The 17,352-nt window shown below is 38.2% G+C and overlaps 3 protein-coding genes across 15 annotated transcripts; 1 reads left to right on the forward strand and 2 right to left on the reverse strand.

The window, feature by feature from the left end:
- Window positions 1-406: 406 nt before the first annotated feature.
- Window positions 407-10,367, reverse strand: LOC133716156 (uncharacterized). The gene is given in 10 exon segments (XM_062142884.1): window positions 407-988; window positions 991-1,398; window positions 2,017-2,035; window positions 2,214-2,286; window positions 6,847-6,943; window positions 6,945-6,965; window positions 6,967-7,179; window positions 7,536-7,616; window positions 7,618-7,657; window positions 9,805-10,367. Coding segments are annotated over 10 exon segments (1,566 nt in total). The 5' UTR covers window positions 9,921-10,367; the 3' UTR covers window positions 407-490.
- Window positions 10,368-10,606: 239 nt separating this feature from the next.
- On the reverse strand, window positions 10,607-11,170 carry LOC133716157 (uncharacterized). Its single transcript, XM_062142885.1, has one exon. The coding sequence runs from the start codon at window positions 11,168-11,170 to the stop codon at window positions 10,607-10,609; it is 564 nt and encodes a 187-aa protein (XP_061998869.1).
- A 1,048-nt stretch (window positions 11,171-12,218) lies between these two features.
- LOC133713680 (uncharacterized) lies at window positions 12,219-16,724 on the forward strand. Of its 13 annotated transcripts, none has more exons than XR_009848190.1 (12): window positions 12,246-12,552; window positions 12,762-12,893; window positions 13,062-13,181; window positions 13,304-13,438; window positions 13,931-14,035; window positions 14,112-14,192; window positions 14,308-14,440; window positions 14,563-14,613; window positions 15,459-15,551; window positions 15,739-15,923; window positions 16,008-16,309; window positions 16,541-16,724. XR_009848190.1 is itself a non-coding variant. In XM_062139718.1 (11 exons), exons 6-11 carry the CDS (start codon window positions 14,429-14,431, stop codon window positions 16,545-16,547), a joined length of 384 nt encoding a protein of 127 aa, XP_061995702.1. In that variant the 5' UTR covers window positions 12,235-12,552; window positions 12,762-12,893; window positions 13,062-13,181; window positions 13,304-13,442; window positions 13,931-14,192; window positions 14,308-14,428; the 3' UTR covers window positions 16,548-16,724. The 13 variants fall into 13 exon arrangements, 8 of the variants coding, with proteins under 8 accessions (XP_061995700.1, XP_061995698.1, XP_061995699.1 ...); XR_009848189.1 differs by having other exon boundaries at window positions 12,247-12,552; window positions 13,304-13,442; window positions 13,931-14,192; window positions 16,008-16,061; window positions 16,192-16,309; XR_009848188.1 differs by having other exon boundaries at window positions 12,250-12,552; window positions 13,304-13,442.
- Window positions 16,725-17,352: the final 628 nt, after the last annotated feature.

Here is a 17,352-nt window from a genome sequence, read left to right on the forward strand (position 1 = left end):
AGCGCTGGAGGAAGACGAAGGCAGTCTGGGGAGACGAGGCCGGTCTGAACGACGTCCAAGAAGAAGATGCACTGATCGTTCTTGGACGGACGGTGATGCTAGGAAGATAACGACAGAATCCCAATACCGCCGTTAAGAGATTCAATAACCCTAACAATGGGGTTTTTGAATTAATTCCTCAAATTAAAGAATTAGAAAATAAGAGGCAAAGTCCTCTCGGATCTTTGCTCTGATACCAAGTCAAATAAGACGAGATATAGAGAATGAATTTTCTGATATATGATTCATCTCACAGTGGAGGTATATAAAGAAGATTACAGGAATACAACAGGTAAGTACTAACTACGAAATAATTACAATATATTCTATTCCTAACGTTAAGCCACGACTCACGCTAACAAATCATTCCCTCGAAATCCTCTGTTATCACGAGACCCTCAGGTTGGTCTATCAAAGTCATCATCGCTGAAAGAGTTCTTCCTGCCACTCTTCATTCCACTGGATTTAAATTGTGCACCTTTGAAACTATTTGGTTTGAACCAGACACAGAATCATCATCACTATCAAAATTTATTCTCCTCTGAAAGTCTTTTCTCCCAGAATCCAATTTGTTCAGTTTACCTTGTCTGGATGTAATATTTTTATCTAGATCATCATCCATATCAGAGTAGAGCCCAGCTTCATTATCAGATACAAAGCTTACTCTCTTTGATGGACCAGTTGAGTCTCTAGCCCTACCTCTTGATCTAGAATCAGCAACATGACATGATCTCCGGTTGGGAAGAACTGAAATGTCTTCGTCAGAATTTATATCAATTTCATCATCATCTGAGACAGATAATGCTGCCCGTCGATGCATAGACTTAGATGGCTTATTGTAAGATGGAGAGTTCGTTTTGCGAGCATGCAGATTATTGTCTGGACCTTCACTGTTTTCTGATTCAGATCCCTCCAATTCAGAAAAATCAATTGAAAAGTGTTCTGTGCTGAATCTTTAGTACGAGTGTCCAACTCGTAATTGTCAATATCATCATCTTCATCATCAAAATCATCAAACCCTCTGCTTGGCTTAATAATGTCAGCATCAGAATAGTCTTCATCGTCAACCCTTGACGCTCTCCTATTTTTACTGAAATTGTATTCAGGACGTCGAAAATTTTCCCCTTGAGCCTGGCTGTCAAGAGACCGTTCACTCATTACTGGATCTTCATATTCAAAAGCAGCAACATCCGACTCATTGTCATCAAAATAAAAATTCTAGGCATTAGAGGCCTCGGGTCGAATCGCAGTCTTGTCCATCCTAGTCCTAGGGCCACGTTGTTTTTCTTGCATGTTGTTCTCAATATATTCGTCAGGTGGGCGCTTGCAATCACAATGAAAACATGCCATATTTCTCCTTGTTGAATATATATATAAGATTTTGATTTGCTTCTACTTTGTATTTGAACAAAATATAATCGAAACCACAACTTGTTGATTTGATTAATTTGCAGTAGCAAATGAAGCATGAACAGATCAACTTAACCCAGCAAACTTGTGTACTTGAGTTTTTGAACTTGTTCACTCTTTTACATCAACCATCTCTTCCCTTATATAGGGTACAAGATTAACCTATAAAATATCTAGAATAAAAGCATATTAAACTAGATTAAAAGTACTTTAGATACAATATATCTAGCTTAATTTGAGTGGAGCAAACAGTAATGCAAGTTGCTGTAAAATATATTTCACCGCAGCTAAGACTTTCACCGCAGCATGTTTCGCGACAGCGAACAGACTCAACCTTCGCGAATAGACTTAGTTATTCAGCGAACTATTATTCGCGAACACTATTTCTCAGCGAACTCGCTTCTTACTATTCCCCGCAGTGAACGCACTTTTAGCGAACATTCGCGACGAACTTACTTCGCGAACTTTTCTCCGTGGTGACCTCATCTCGTGAACGCACTCATCTCGCGAACGTACTTTAGCGAACATTCGCGGATGGAGCAGGAAATCATTAATTCTATCACTCCTGTAATTTATAAAGTTGCACCTGCAATATAACGGAAATACATAAGCAAAAGCATGCATCTTGTCAACCAAAATGAGCTAAAGTAAATATGTGAATATGTGTTTCTAAAGGGCACATATAAAAGATCATGGGAGAGGCCAAGAGCCAACATATGCGAGGTTTGTAGAGGATGTTATCCCGAGGACTAGTTTTATATTACTTTAAAGCCATTAAGTGCACTCCAACAATTCTGCTAAACCAATAGAAGAAGTAAAAATGCCCAATTAAATTCCCTGATGAACATAATATCAAATAACAAGCATTACTACTGTAATTATAGGACAACATCACAATTTAAAATAACATCCCACCGCTGGTACTATGAACTTAGTGAAGGCATGAAAACTACAACTATTCATCATCTATTCTTGTCTCTCACAGAAAATGAACCAAGCCCAAGAGGGAGAAAATGTAAAGTTTCATCTATGCTTTCCAAAACTTTCCAAAAAATGAGCTCATTAAATTCATCTATGCTTTTTATTAACACAGAAAACTTAATGGTATCAATAAGTTATGCCACTAAAACCAAAACATAACTATTTCTGAAATAAAAGGGTGAAAATTGTGGTGGAGCATTTCCTGAAACCATTGAACATGTCCTGTTTACCTACGATTGGGCTCGTCGAGCTTGGTTTGCTCATCCTTTGGGCTATTAGGTTTCTTGTGCTATGATAACTGTACATACTAGAGAATACTCCACTAGGTTTGGCTCTATCAACTGGGGCCAGAAGGGATACCCAGGTACCATGCCATGGGCCGGGTTCACAACCCACCATGACGGGGCCCATGGGGGATGTCACCCCGGACACCCGAGGCCCGGGACCTGGCCAGCACAGCCATCTAATTACACGACAGAATGCTGATATAACTATAGAGGGACAACCTGCGTCCCACATCGAGAGGATGGGGAACTCCTTCCCCAAGCTTGAGTATAAAAGGATCAGCACAACAACCTTTTGAGGGTAATAACTCCTTATCCACTATTTATGTGATTCATTAATATATTAGTATCTTACTCAAGCATCGGAGAGGCATAAACCGTCTGGTACGGTTTATCCCTCTAACGCTGTGTTCTTGATACATGATTTAGGAGTTGGATCGGTACCCCAGGTGGTATAGCATTCTGAGTGAGGTACCCGGGGAAAGCCACTAGAAACAATAACTACCGTGGACAGCTGGTTATTGTCTCTAATTAATCAGAAAGCTTCCTTTGCCTCAAACTTCCATTTTGTTGGGAGGTGGTTGAAGGTTTTTCCCCATCTGCATGTTTTCTGAGGAGTAGATTCTTGAGAGCAGGTTTGTCCCCTTGTTCCTACTACAAAAAATCATCAGTTTGGTTAGGTTTGAAGAAGTTATGGCCTTCTATTGTTTCTAATGCTCGGTGGCTAATTGGCGATGGTGAGAAGGTGTCTTTTTGGAAAGATAATTGGTTGGGTGTTCCTTTATGTGCAATGTATAATGTGGACCCAGAGCTCATGAAGTTTCTCAATGATCAAGTAAGTAAGTTTATTGTTGATAATGAATGGGTGTTGCCTCCTATATTCTCTTCTTTTTTCAAGGAGGCTTCTGCACTGATTCTAGACACTGCTATACCTTTGGATGCTCAGCTGGATACAGCAGTTTGGTCTGGCAGTTCATCTGGAAAGTTAACTGCTAAAGCGGCTTATAAATATTTGTCTCCTCCTGGAGCGATTGTTGATTGGGGAAAACTAATTTGGCATAAATCAATTCAGCCAAGGAAGAGTCTAGTTGCATGGCAAGTTTTTAATGGAAGGGCCAAGACTGATAATTATCTGCAAAAAATTGGTGTGCATCTTTGCTCGCAATGCTCCTTTTGCATGGTACACAACGAAACCCTTGTTCATTTATTTTTGGATTGTGCTGTTATGAAAGAGGTTTGGGCTCGGCTCTTCTCCCTTTTTCGGCTCCAACCTTGGCAAGAACCAAATATAAGCTTTTTGTTTTCTACTGAGTTGCTTAAGCGGCTTTCCCCTGCATCAAAGCTGTTGTGGAGGATGGCTGTGTGCAGCCTTCTCTGGTTCACATGGACTGAACGTAATAGAATCAGAAACAATGGCTGCTGTAAGATTAATTTGGGGCGCTTTACACAGTGTTTCATCCTAGTTCTGAAGGAAGCTGCTCAGCTAGTCTTTAAACCTTATTCCAATTCTACTTCTGCTCTTCCAATCTTTCTATTGCTGGAATTATCACCGCTGCGGTGCAGTGCACAGTCTTTCAAGCCTGCGACTTGGATGGCTCCTCCTGCATCTTGGTTGAAAGTGAACACAGATAGGTCCTTTAGAGATGTTACAAGCGCTGGATATGGTGGTATTTTTAGGGATGCAGATGGTAATTTTGTGGGGGCTTTTTCAGCCAGAGTTGACGTCCCTAGTTCCATGGATGCTGAGGTACTTGCTGTTATTGAGGTCATTCAGGTGGCTTGGGTTCGGCGTTGGACTCATATATGGCTTGAGACGGACTCAATGCTTGTGTTACATTATTTTCGAAACCCAGGTCTTATTCCTTGGCATAATTGTTTGTTTCAAGCTCGTCAACTTACTTTTCATGTCTCACATATATATCGAGAAGGCAATAGTGTTGCAGATAAGCTAGCAAATTATGGAGCTTTGAATGCGGGATCTGTCTGGTGGGCTTCCCTTCCTTCGTTCATCAGTACTCAATTCAGTCATGATTTTAATTCACGTACTAGTTATCTATTCCTTTAGAGTTGTTTCTTTTTGTTTAAGCAATGGTGTAGCAGATTGTCTTGTGCACTTTGCTCGTTCTTTGTCTTCTGTTCATTGTATTGGTTCTTATGTTGCTCGGGGTTCAGGTTTTATGTCCCCCCCGATGCAAAGTTTTATTTTAATAAATGGAACCGGGCGTGGGGCTGAGCCTCCCAGCTTGGAAAGGAACAGAGTATAAAAAAAAATAAAAAAAATAAAAAAATAAAAAAATAAAAACTTCCATTTTGTTTCAACTCACATCTCCTTCTTACTCTGGAATTTATGGAAACAACGTTGTCACTGTGTGTTCGACCATGTCAATCCGGATTCAATTTCTGTGTCTAAGAAGGCTTCTCAATTGGCAAATGAATTTCTCTCCACCAAAAGTTCATCTATCCCAGGTCGTCTTCATCCAACTGGTCACTTGGTCTCTACAACCTGGACCTGCCCTCCTTCTAGTTCTTTTAAGATTAATACTGATGCTACTTGGAATTCTCAATCTCTAAAATGTGGCTTTGCCGCTTTACTTCGAGATTCAACAGGTTTATTACGAGGTGGACAATATTCTGATGGTAAAGCCACTTCTGCTGAAGCTGCAGAAGCTCAGGCCATTCTTCTTGGTCTTCTTTTGGCAAAATTACATGCACTTGACTCTATCTCTATGGAAGCTGATTGCCTTTGTCTCATTTCAGCTTTGAAATCTCCTAAAGGAGGGGTGTCTTGGTCTGCATCTTCTTGGTTTCGTCAGATCAAACATTTTGCGTCTTCTTTTTCTTCTATTAACTGGTTTTGGACCAGTAGGGAAGCTAACATGGCCGCTGATTATGTTGCTCATCTTGCTTCAAGGCTGGAGTGCCCTGTGAATTGGATTCAAAACCCACCTCCAACCCTCTATCACATCCTCCAATCTGATGTAGTTTCTGCCCCCCCCCCCCCCCTCTTGAGAGTCTGTTCCTTGGGGTTTCAATTTTGTTTTTTCTTTTGTTTTGTTTCTTTGTGTGTTTGTAATGTTACTTTCTTTGCCAAAAACAAAAAGACTACAATCAATAAATCGTTTCTATTTGACACTTAAATCTAAGTTGTACATACTTATAACGATGCTTTAATGCATCATCAGTAGAATAATTTAAATTTCACCTAGCAGCTAGGAAAGGAACACATAAAACTTAAATGCATCATCAAGTACATTATCAAACACGGTACTAACACTACTAGGGGTCATCATGGGCCGGGCTAGGGCCGGCCCTACCCTAAATTTTAGGGCTTAGGGTCGGGTCGGGTCGGGCCTAGTCAAAGTCAACAAAATTTAGGGCCAGGTAGGGTTGGGCCGGGGCTTAAATATGCTAACCCTTACCCGCCCGAAAAACCCGATTTGCTAGGGCCGGGTAGGGCCGGCCTTCAGAATATGGCCAAATAGGGCCGAAAAGGGCCTTATTTTGTATAACCCAAAAAAAATACATTTTTTTTCCTCAAAATGTGGCTCAATGATTACATAGATAATACAAGACTCATTGTTTTTTGTTGATCATATTTAATACACACACACACACACACATATATATATATATATATAGAAATTAACTTATAACATTTATTAATTTAGTTAAGGTGGTTATATTCAATTAACTATCTCTCTAAATCTATCAATATTAATTGTTGTGTAACAAGGAAAATAATAGTTAAAAAAAACAAAGCCTATGTAATAGAAAATAATATATAAATTTTAGGGTAGGGCTTTTAGGGCCGGGTCGGGCTTGGCCCTTACGGGCTCAATTGGGCCGGGTCGTAGGGTAGGGCCGGGCTTCATTTGCATGACCCATAATGGCAGACACCAAAAATATGATAGTGGGTACTTGGGTCTTTGTCACGCCAGCAAAGGAAACGATTGTTGATAATGGTGGCTGGACCGTGGCTATTGGTGTTATACACCAATGATTGGTACCCATTGACCCAATAGACACTATTAGTGATGGTGTCTAAAGGGCAAATTTGTGTATAATGATAGACAACAAAGAAATTGGCCATGAACCGAAAGATGAAAATGAAAGAAAATTAGAAGAAGCATACTTAGAGCATAGCCAGTCCCCTTTTTTCGTTTTCTTGGAGGGGGAGGAGGTTGCTTCACTTTTGGGGGTGGCTTTTTGATCACCGGAGGAGATAGACTAGCTAGGATCTATTGGAACTGAAACTCAGCTTGACAACCTGATGAAGCAACTTACGGACTACATTTTTAATGGATTTTTGTTTCAGAAGTGACTTGTTTTGTACTGATCCATTTATAGGATCAAAGCCATAAGTCAATAAAACACGCATTATATCAATGGTCCGCGCCTCATCCTCTTTGTTAGTAATCAGATATGCTCTTTCACAGGAATTCCTTAAACTGCAGGAACTTCAAACCTGGCATAAAAAGAACACCTATTACTTGAAATGCTAAGTTAAGCAACCATATGACAGTAAGCCAGTAAATATGGGGAAAAGAAATTAGACATTGAGCATTAACCCTTTTTTTTTTTTTTTTTTTTTCCAGATACATGCACTTGAGGGCTTGACTAAATAGTGATGAATAGGAAGAGAAATGCCAAATCATGTAAAGGCTGACGAACTCTAAACATGCAGATTCCAGATTTTACACCAATGAGCGGTTAGCAAATGGGCGAAATGCAAAGCAGCAAGGAATAAGATGTTGGGTTTTACTCGTTATATGTAATCTATATGAGTAAGCCATACCAGGAATTAGTCTAAGTAGCACTCACATCTCCTTCATCAAGGTGGGTGTGCTCCCTTAACAGCTTTGAAGAGAAAACCACCTTCTTGTCCGTACTCGGGCATCCATAACAAACCCACCAAAATTTGAATATCCTGTCTCGACAAGGACCTTTTTTTTTTTTTTTTTGAGAATAAAGCAGAACTATATTCACATGAGATACGATTACAAGATATAAGTACGGGAGAGTCAAAATGACAATCCACATCCTAAAATGAAAGTCAGGAAACAAAAGCGCGATCACTACTAATTAGTTGCGCTGCCTGTAACTTTCACGAAAGTACATACTTATAACTAGAAAATGGAAGAAGTGAAAAAAGGTCTGCACTTCTCCTCAACCTAAACTAAAGGTGGCCTCGTTAAAACCTTGTTCGTATAAAACCCAATGGGAAAAATTCTGAACCGAGGAAAGAGTACCACCTATTATAACATTTGGGACCTAAACCAACTCAGCAACAAGCCAACAAACATGATTAAAGGGTGAGGTAAACTACGATAGGCCCATTAATTTCTTCTGTCAAACCCAAATTTAAAGTGCTGGATAGCTGTCCTGTGTCAACTGGTTGTAGCCAATAGCAGTTCCTACTCCCGCAAAACAGGGTGGTTTCTTCTTGTGAGTAACCGCCTCAAAACTTCCTGCAACCGTTCGAACCTCCCGCCGGCGAAACTAGACCGCCACTAGTAGCGAAACACGAAGTTGATAGACGGCTGGTTATCTTGGATCATGAAATTCTTCTATGTTTATGTGTTCATCTCTGTCAACCATGATGAATAGAGTAGAGCAATATGGAACTCAATCGAGTAACTGGACAATATGGAACAACACACTGTTCAGAAACTGAACACTATCTCCCAGTGGGAGAGAACAATAACCATTTGAACGGGGTTGAACCCCATCCAAACGAAAATCCCCTGCAAAAACCCGGCATGAGAGATCACAACTAATCAAAATGCAATGATATTTGAAAGTAAGATAGGAAAATAGCAAAGTTGTGAAGTAGTAAATCTCATTCAAAGACGTCGTCGGAGATTGTCATGATACTCCTCAGAGGTTGTTGCCTACCACACATTGAACAAATTACTTGGATTGGTTTAAATTAGAAGAACAAAGAAGTATTATCTTCAAAAATAACTTCTTGGGTTAATTACAGTTTACCCTCTTGAGGTTTGGGGGTGTCATCATTTCAATCAGCCGTGTCCAATTTCTCCTATTCCGTCCAAATTGGACGTTAAGTCTGACCCTTGAGGGCTAAAATAGTCATTTCAACATAAATAAAAAATAAAAAAATAAATTTTTTTTTTCTGTTTTTTAGTCATTCCAAAAATGATTTTACACAGATATTTCTTCACTTTATTGGGGATATATAGATATTTATTTACAGATAAAGTGTAAAATTATTTTTTACAAATATTTCTTCACTTTATTGGGGATATATCCTAAAATTCTTCACTTTATCGGAGATATATTACAAATATCGTAGACCAGCGAGCGGCTTTCAACCACCTAGAATATTTTTTTTGTTTTTATAAACCTATTATAACTTGTGGTGTATAGGTTGAAGACCAAAAAAAAAAAAAATACTCTTTAAAAAAAAAACGAAGAAACAGAAAAAAAAAAAAAAAAATTTTAATGTTGAAATGACCATTTTAGCCCTCAAGGGTCAAACTTAATGTCCAATTTGGACGGAATAGGAGAAATTGGACACGGCTGATTGAAATTGGAAAATTTAGAGGGTAAAAAGTCAAAATTAAAAGTAGAGGGGGTGAAATGATGACACCCCCAAACCTCAGGGTAGTAAACTGTAATTAACCCTAACTTCTTTTATGCCTGAAATTTTTCAGCCATTGATATAATTTTAAACCGTTAAAAAACTTGAAATATGACATGCTTTGTCTCGACAAGGACCTGAAATTAATTATACAACTCAGAACATACCAACTATACTAACATTAAACACAACCAATGCGGAAATCAACAAAAGCATACTGATGTAATCCTTTGAAGTTAATAAAATTCTACATTTAATCAAAAAAAAAAAAAAAAAACACAACCAATGCTACACAGCACAAGCATTTGCAATACCTACTTCAACAACAAATTATAAAACTACAAAACTCATTCATTAGATCAATGTAAAATGAACAGACTTACATTTTCTAACTACATATATTTCGGATCTACATTGATACTTCAGTAATCTAATGCAAGCTAAAACATTCATATTCCACAAGATGACACAGTAAACATTTCTACAAACCTGAAAATATCAAACCGGTCCTTCCCGAAATTTAGACGAGCAGTATGGACAGCCTTGAAATCCCTGAAATCCAAACCCTGGGAATCATCATGTATTTCAGAGGCATCAAAGCCCATTTCCTGGACCATTCTGTCCTCGTCCTTCCTCCACCTCAACCTCCTTCTTCACCGCCGCCGGGGGCTTCTCCTCTCAGAGTCCGACTGTAACTCCCAATGCCAATCGTGTGGAGTCGCACGTGCGTCTTCATTTTTGTCTGAAAACCGCAAAAAAGTTTCAGTTTTCGGAGAAAATCAAACCAGGCATGAATGATTCTTCTTTCCCAGATTTCTAGTAGTGGCTTCGATGCCTTAATTAGCTTATTCCCAGATTTCTCTCTCTCTCTCGGGGAAGAAAACAGAAGCATGAACAGTTGTGAAACACCCACATGGGGAATAGGATCTAGCCTTAATTTTACACCAAACTCTCCGATGCCTGTCATCTTCTTTGAATTTGTTGCGAGCATATTCTTTGATTTTACTGGATTATGAATTCATTGTTCAAAATAATGTACACCAAAGTATGAGTAATCCTTCCAAATGTATTTTCCTTGTTCGATAAATCGCTCTAGTTCGTAATTCAATTATAGAGGAGAAGACTGCCAAAATGGATGCCTTGTTTATGAGCACAATTCTTGGCTACGCCAGGCGTGTATGTATATGTGTGTGTATTTTTTTTTTTTTTTTTTTTTTTTGGAGAAACTGGAATTCATTGAAAAATGATCAAAGATTACATGAGGACGGAACAGCCATCCTTAATTCTAAAACTAGGCCCTTATATCAGCCTGGTTACATTCCAGCAGCCATAATGGCAACTGATCAGACCAAGTACAAGTGTTACGCTGCCTAATAGCATAAATTGCAAGTTCATGGGTAACTCTATTACATTCCATTGGGATATAGCCACAAAAGATTGTACTAAAACGCCGCATCAGTAGTTTGATCACTTCCACCAGGTGCCCGTCAATTGCAAGGTTCTCCTCATCTGTTTGAATTGCTTGTATTATTGCTTGAGCATCCGATTCAAGTTCCAAAGCACTATACCCTTGCTCCAACGCCAATTGTAACCCACATGAGATTGCCAAAATCTCTACATGTCTAGGAGTAGTGACACCAAAGAGAGGAATGGTTCTTGCCACCGCGATTTGCCCTCTGTTGTTTCTAATAACAACCCCGGCACCACCCACTCTGTTATTGGGTACAAATGCACCATCAGTATTCACCTTAACAAAGCCTTGTGAAGGAGGTTTCCAGCGTTTTTGTTTCTCTTTTGCTCCCCTACCTTTGGATATCATCACTGCTCTATACTCATCAAGACTACTCTTTGCCATTTTGTACGAATAGAGCGCATCAAATCTTTATTCTCAAAGACCCATTTATTTCTATCATGCCAAATTCTCCACATAATAAAAGCAAACAGATCAAGCTATCCTCTTGTACAAGTACCCAGCTGGCATGGTCAAAGAATTCCATGACAGAATTTTCCTTCCAAGTAGAAATTATACTACTGAAAGGAGATAAAGCCCACATCATTTTTGCATGCTTACAATTAAAGAGAGCATGAATACTTGTCTCACCTTGGCATCCACCATAATGTGACGTCTATTTAGGTTAGCTTTGCATGGGAGAATATCCTTCATAGCCCGCCACTTGAAAATTTTAACTCTCTCTGGAACCTTTAGTTTCCACAGCTTTTGCCACATCTTTTCCATCACCTTCATATCAGATCCTTGGCCAACTGTTTCCTCTCTCAACTCCAGATCTATAGCCAAATTATAGCCACTAGAAACTGTGTACTCCCCCTTTGCTGTGAAATGCCATATCCACCTATCCAATTGTTGCCTTCCCGGAAGTGGAATGGAAAGAATTGCCTCCGCATCCCCGGACAAAAAGTGTGCTCGGATAAAGGCTTCATTCCATCCTCCTGCCCCCGACATCAAAAAGCTTACCGGAGTATCCAATGCCACACTTGCCGGAGTGTACGGTTTGAAATTTACGGGTCTCGGTATCCTACTATATATCCCCGTAGTTTCTCCATTTCCAATCCGCCGACGGATACCCCTCCATAATAATTCTCTACCCCACATAAGTGACCTCCATGTGTAAGAAGTATCCCTGCCTTTGTTCGCTATCTGTTGAAGTACGGAAATATTTTGCTTTCATCACTCTGGACACCAAGCTTCGTCCATCATGGTCGACCAATCTCCATACTTGTTTAGCTAGTAAGGCTTGGTTAAACAAACTAATGTTTCTAAGTCCCAAACCTCCCTTCTTCTTCGGGGCACAAACTGATTTCCAGTTCAACCAATGCAATCCCCTTGAACTTTTCGATCCACTCCACCAGAAATTGCTCATTAAAGAATCCATCTCTTGACAAAGTGTCACAGGAACTTTAAATACACTCATTGTATATGAGGGAATAGCTTGTGCCACAGATTTTAGTAGAACCAATTTTCCTGCCTTAGACATCAAATTTTCTTTCCACCCTCACTACTACACTCATTGCCTTTAAGGACAGCCGACACATTTTCATTGAGGTGTCGTAATACCCTTACGAGGACGACCTTAAAAAAAACCGGGAGCTGGCCCGCATTTTTTTCTGTCAAAAATTGAACTTTCTCTTGCTGCATCTGTACCTCGTCAAATGAACCGAACCAAATTAGAGCTCAGATTCTTTAGCTCTGGGTAAATCAAATTCACTCACCGCGGATGGGTAATTCTCTTTCCTTGTCGATCTTTCTATCGCTTTTTGTTCTGGGCAGATCTGTATGCTTTCGGTTCTGGGTAACAGTTGTTGGCACTGGTTCATATTTCTTCCTTGGCTTCCTTTCACTAGTATTTTGAATTAATGAAGTTTACCGCTGCCTCTACATCCTTTTACTAAATCTGTTTTCTAATTGGGTGGGCACTGGGTTGAGCCAGATTTAGGGATTATCTTGTCGAACCCGATTCAACGGACGAGCTGGTGTCGGCCTCGTCCAAGCAAAGCACTTGATCGAAGCAGCAATATCACCATATTCCCCTCCACCTCCGTCGCTCAATCTGATGAATATGGTATGCTACATCTCCTGACCTTGAGAAGCTTCAATTTGGGGTATAATTGGTACATTGTTTAACACAGGTCGTATTGAGGAAGCAGATGAGGTTCGTAAGTATTAAGGGACATTAGAAATACTCATATTAGTGTTTCATTGTTTAATTGTTGTTTCATTTCATGGTAAGATTGCAGGTTCTCAAAATATGGGGGGAGAGGTGGTAAAGATTGACATTCAAGATTGTGGTTTCATATCATAGTTCCTTTGATGGGTGGCAAAAGCAATAGGATCTCTACACTGTCCAAAGGTGCTATCTTGTTGTTTTGTGCATTTGAGAATTACCCAAGTTGAGCTAGCTGTGTTTGTTTGTGGTATTGTGAGTGTAATTGAAGCACTTAGTGTTTGCTCTTACTGTGTTGGCATTAACAGTGTTGTTGAACAATCTCTGGGGAAATTTGTTGATGAGAATAAAGCCTAGATGTTGAAGACAAAGGATTACCTTTGGAAAGGGCTGCTACTGTACGGATAAAGGAGTGACAACCCTTAATCAAGTTTGTTCTTTCTGTAGGTTAGAATATCATGCAAATGTTTCTCTTTATTATTATAATTATTTTTTTTGCTTGTTCAGAGTAAAGTTTGACTATTTCAATTTGAAATAGAATTAGTCAATAGCTACCTTGTTGTCATATGGAGCTGGTACATTCTTAATATTGACATAGTCTGGTGTATCCCAGAATACTAAACTGTATTTTCACTTTTTCCTGATACAGGAGAATCTTGTCCTAGGGTCAGTATATTTTGCCACTGAATGCATTTCAGAGTTTGGAGTTCTTTAATTTACTGTTGCTCTTTTTAGCTTATAAACTCTCTTCTCATTTTGTACCTATGATATATGATTTGCTTTTTTAAGGTTGGGTGATAATTTTTACAGGCCTTTGTTAAGTGACTAAAGAGAACACAATCTTCAATTCCATTCACAAAAGTTCAAATTTTATTTAATTGATGATATTTGAGAGAAGAAAAGTCTTTGAGATGTTACTGGTTTTATTCATGCAGTTTCAGACCTTACAAGCTAAGGGCTGTTGATGCGCTTCGTCAGGCACTTAACTTATACCAGGAGCTTCTTCCTCCCAAGCACGATGATTATCATATGATGCTGAGGTCTATTCCTCTTCTTTTTCCCCAAGTAGTTTGTTTATTATCGGAGTGGATTGGATTTTATGTTGTGGTGGTGCAGGAACAAAGTGGATGTTAGAGAACTTGCAATTCAATTTGGGTGTGTTCAGATCATTCTCTTTGTTCCAAAGGGTTTATTCCTGTAAGGTTTAATTTCCTTTCTGCAATGCAATTTTCACGTTGACTGAAGTTTTAAATCTTCGGTTTGCAATTTGAATTCACACCTTTCTGCTGTGTTTTAATTTTTCGGGTGCCAGATTCGACCATTTTTTAGTGGCACTTAAGGGTTGGTGTAAATGTTGATTCACACCTTCAGACATTTCCTCCATCTAAGGACTGAGGCACAAGGGAAGATCTCTAGTGGTGCTCACCCTCCTCATGAAGCAGATGGTACACACAATACTTATTTCTTCAGTTGTGTTTTTGTTAATATGCAGATGGTACACACAATACTTATTCCTTACTTTAGCAAGTTTAGTGGATATCTATGAGACATATGATCTGTTGTGCAGGTAGCTGATCAGTTCTATGACATTCTACATAAGCACTGCAGAAAAGTAGAAGTACGCTTTTGGAAACCTACTTTATTTATCTTCTCAATACTTATTTCTTCAGTTGTGTTTTTGTTAATATGCATGTTGTTGAATTTAGGCAGTGACCTATTTCACAACACTTGCAAGCATTCTTAATACTTGCAACTGTTGTGCTTGTCATCATGAATATATCACTAAATAACTCATATCTCATACTTTTTTTTTTCTTCAGTTGAAATCTGAAAATATTTTTCAATTCCATGTACGATTAGTGTTGGAGTCTTGCATGTAGGTATAACTCATGTAGATCTTTTGCAGTCTTGCATGTAGGTATATAATTCATGTCTCGTATTCTCCCTTTTCTGATTTATTGTTTCTTAAAATACTTCAGCTTCTCTTCTTGTCACAATGTCTATCAGGGAAAATAGAATTATATTTTTCACTCTGATCAATTTTATGAGATTTCCTTTTATGTATTCGGTAATGAAAAATAAGATAGATATGAGTAAGTCAGTCCACAAATGAAGCTTTGCTAGATGTTTTCAGTCTTTCTTAAATCTGATACTTTCAACATAGTCTTGAATTGGGACATTGGGTTATATTGGTTCATTGAATCTCATTATTCTCTTCTAAAATTCAAAGTATATTTCTCCTGTAGTATTTACGCTTATTTATATACTATTTGAAAACCATTGTTTCTATTTTCTTCAGATTTTAGTTGTTAACTAGTTTTTTTTTTTTTTTCCGTCGTGTTTCATATCAATGTTTCATGTTGATTGATATTGCTTCTAAGTCGATTTGTTAGTTATACATATTTTCTTTTAAATTCTATCTGTGTGCTTATATTGTTTAAAGTTTGGGGGTTTTGGTTGCAGGTTAAACTTGTAAAATGCATTGTTCAAAGTATGATTGTAGATATATCCTTCAATCAGTTAGGAGGACTTTGTACACTACGCTTTCTTGAACAGGTATGAGCTATTCAATTCGTGATCCATAGCTATGGCTGGTCTTGTTATGTTGCATAGAAATGAATAGGGTGATTCCGGTCCAGTCTTGTTACAATAATTTTTTGTCTTCTCATACTGGTATGAAAAGTTCAGTGATGTTCAGTTGCTATATATTTGGATTACATTTTTCATTTTGCTTGGTATGCAGGTTGATCACTATATTGGCAAAGATCATATTTTCAAACGCAGCATTATTCTGATAAAAGTGTTGTGCTACTATGAGAGTCGTATTCTTGGTGCTCATCATGGTTTATTTTCAACATATGTGCTTTGGAAACATTAGTCCTATATATATTCCATCTTTTTCATTCTTCTCTAGATGGGCCTTTAACGGTGAGTACTTGTAGAATCAATTTTGAGTTTTACATTTCAAATCATACAGAAGCTCAAGCACTTGATTGTGTTTCCGTTTTGTAGGTCCTCTACAGATTTTTGGATTACTTCAGCAAATTTGATTGGGAGAAATATTCTGTAAGTTTAAATGGACCAGTTTGCAAATCTTCCCTACCTGATATTGTGGTTAAGAGATATCTCTTGTGCCTGTAATGTTGGATGGCTGTTTTGTATTGTCCTGGTCTCTGAGTTTCTTCTCTCTCTGAAGCTGAAGTACCAGATAATGGAGGGGATGATGTACTGCGAAGTGAAGAGTTTATTAGAAACTGTGTAGACATGTTCTCTACTCCAACAATTAATGATATTGATGAATCTGATGATGAAAGGTTTGAATCTCTTTATTTTTCCTTTTACTGCAAGTTCTATACCTATAGGCTTTGTGTAATATGCTTCCTTGAACCAGCTCTACATGTTTCCAAGTTTGCTGTATGTTGCAGCTAGATCTAGTTTCTTGAATTTTTATTTATTTGAACCTTCCATGCTCTCTGAATGATATTGCAGCTGTTTTAGGTAGTATTCACTGATAATATAAGATGTTCTTTCTTCTTCCTCTTCAGGTTGTGATTGAAGATTTTGGGAATCAGATTAAGCAACTATAAACCTACAAGCTGCAGTAGATTGAATTACTTGACTAGAATTGTTGAATTGTAATTTGTTACACTTTAGAATTTTTTTTTGTAGATGTATGGATATGATATTCTGGTTAAGTTAATAATGCATTTGGTGGTGTATTTTGAGCTGTGTATAATTGGAGGAAGATTTCTTTTATTAATTTTTTTTTTGGATTCTTTACAAGTTTTAAGGACACTTTTTTAACGTCCTCTATTACCTTTATTAAGTGTCCTGTTTTAGTTTTAAGGACACATATGAGTATTTTTTTTGTGTCCTCTCAAGGATTTAAGGACACCATTTCTAGAGCTTTTAGGACACAGTTTGTGTCCTAGACTCCTAGTATAGAAAAGAGGACACAGTTTCTAGAGCTTTTAGGACACAGTTTAGGTGTCCTCTTATGGATTTAAGGACACCATGTCCAGGGCTATTAGGACACATAAATTGTGTCCTCGTATAGATAAGAGGACACATTTTCAGTGTCCTTGTTTGAGACTTACGATGACACCCGGATAGAGGACTATTTTTTAAAGAGTCCTTGTATGTATTTAAGGACACGGTTTCAGTGTCCTTAAATCATGTTATTGTAGTAGTGCCTGTAAGGCTGTAACTCTCTTACGCAACCTGTCCTTGACTTTCTCGAAAGCAGACTTCTTGTTCCTCCCAACGATTGTTTGTGTGTGTGTGTCTATATATATATATATATATATATATATATATATATATATATATATATATATATATATATATATACAGTTCG

Source organism: Rosa rugosa, chromosome 6, assembly GCF_958449725.1.
Source record: "Rosa rugosa chromosome 6, drRosRugo1.1, whole genome shotgun sequence".
NCBI classification, from domain to species: domain Eukaryota; kingdom Viridiplantae; phylum Streptophyta; class Magnoliopsida; order Rosales; family Rosaceae; genus Rosa; species Rosa rugosa.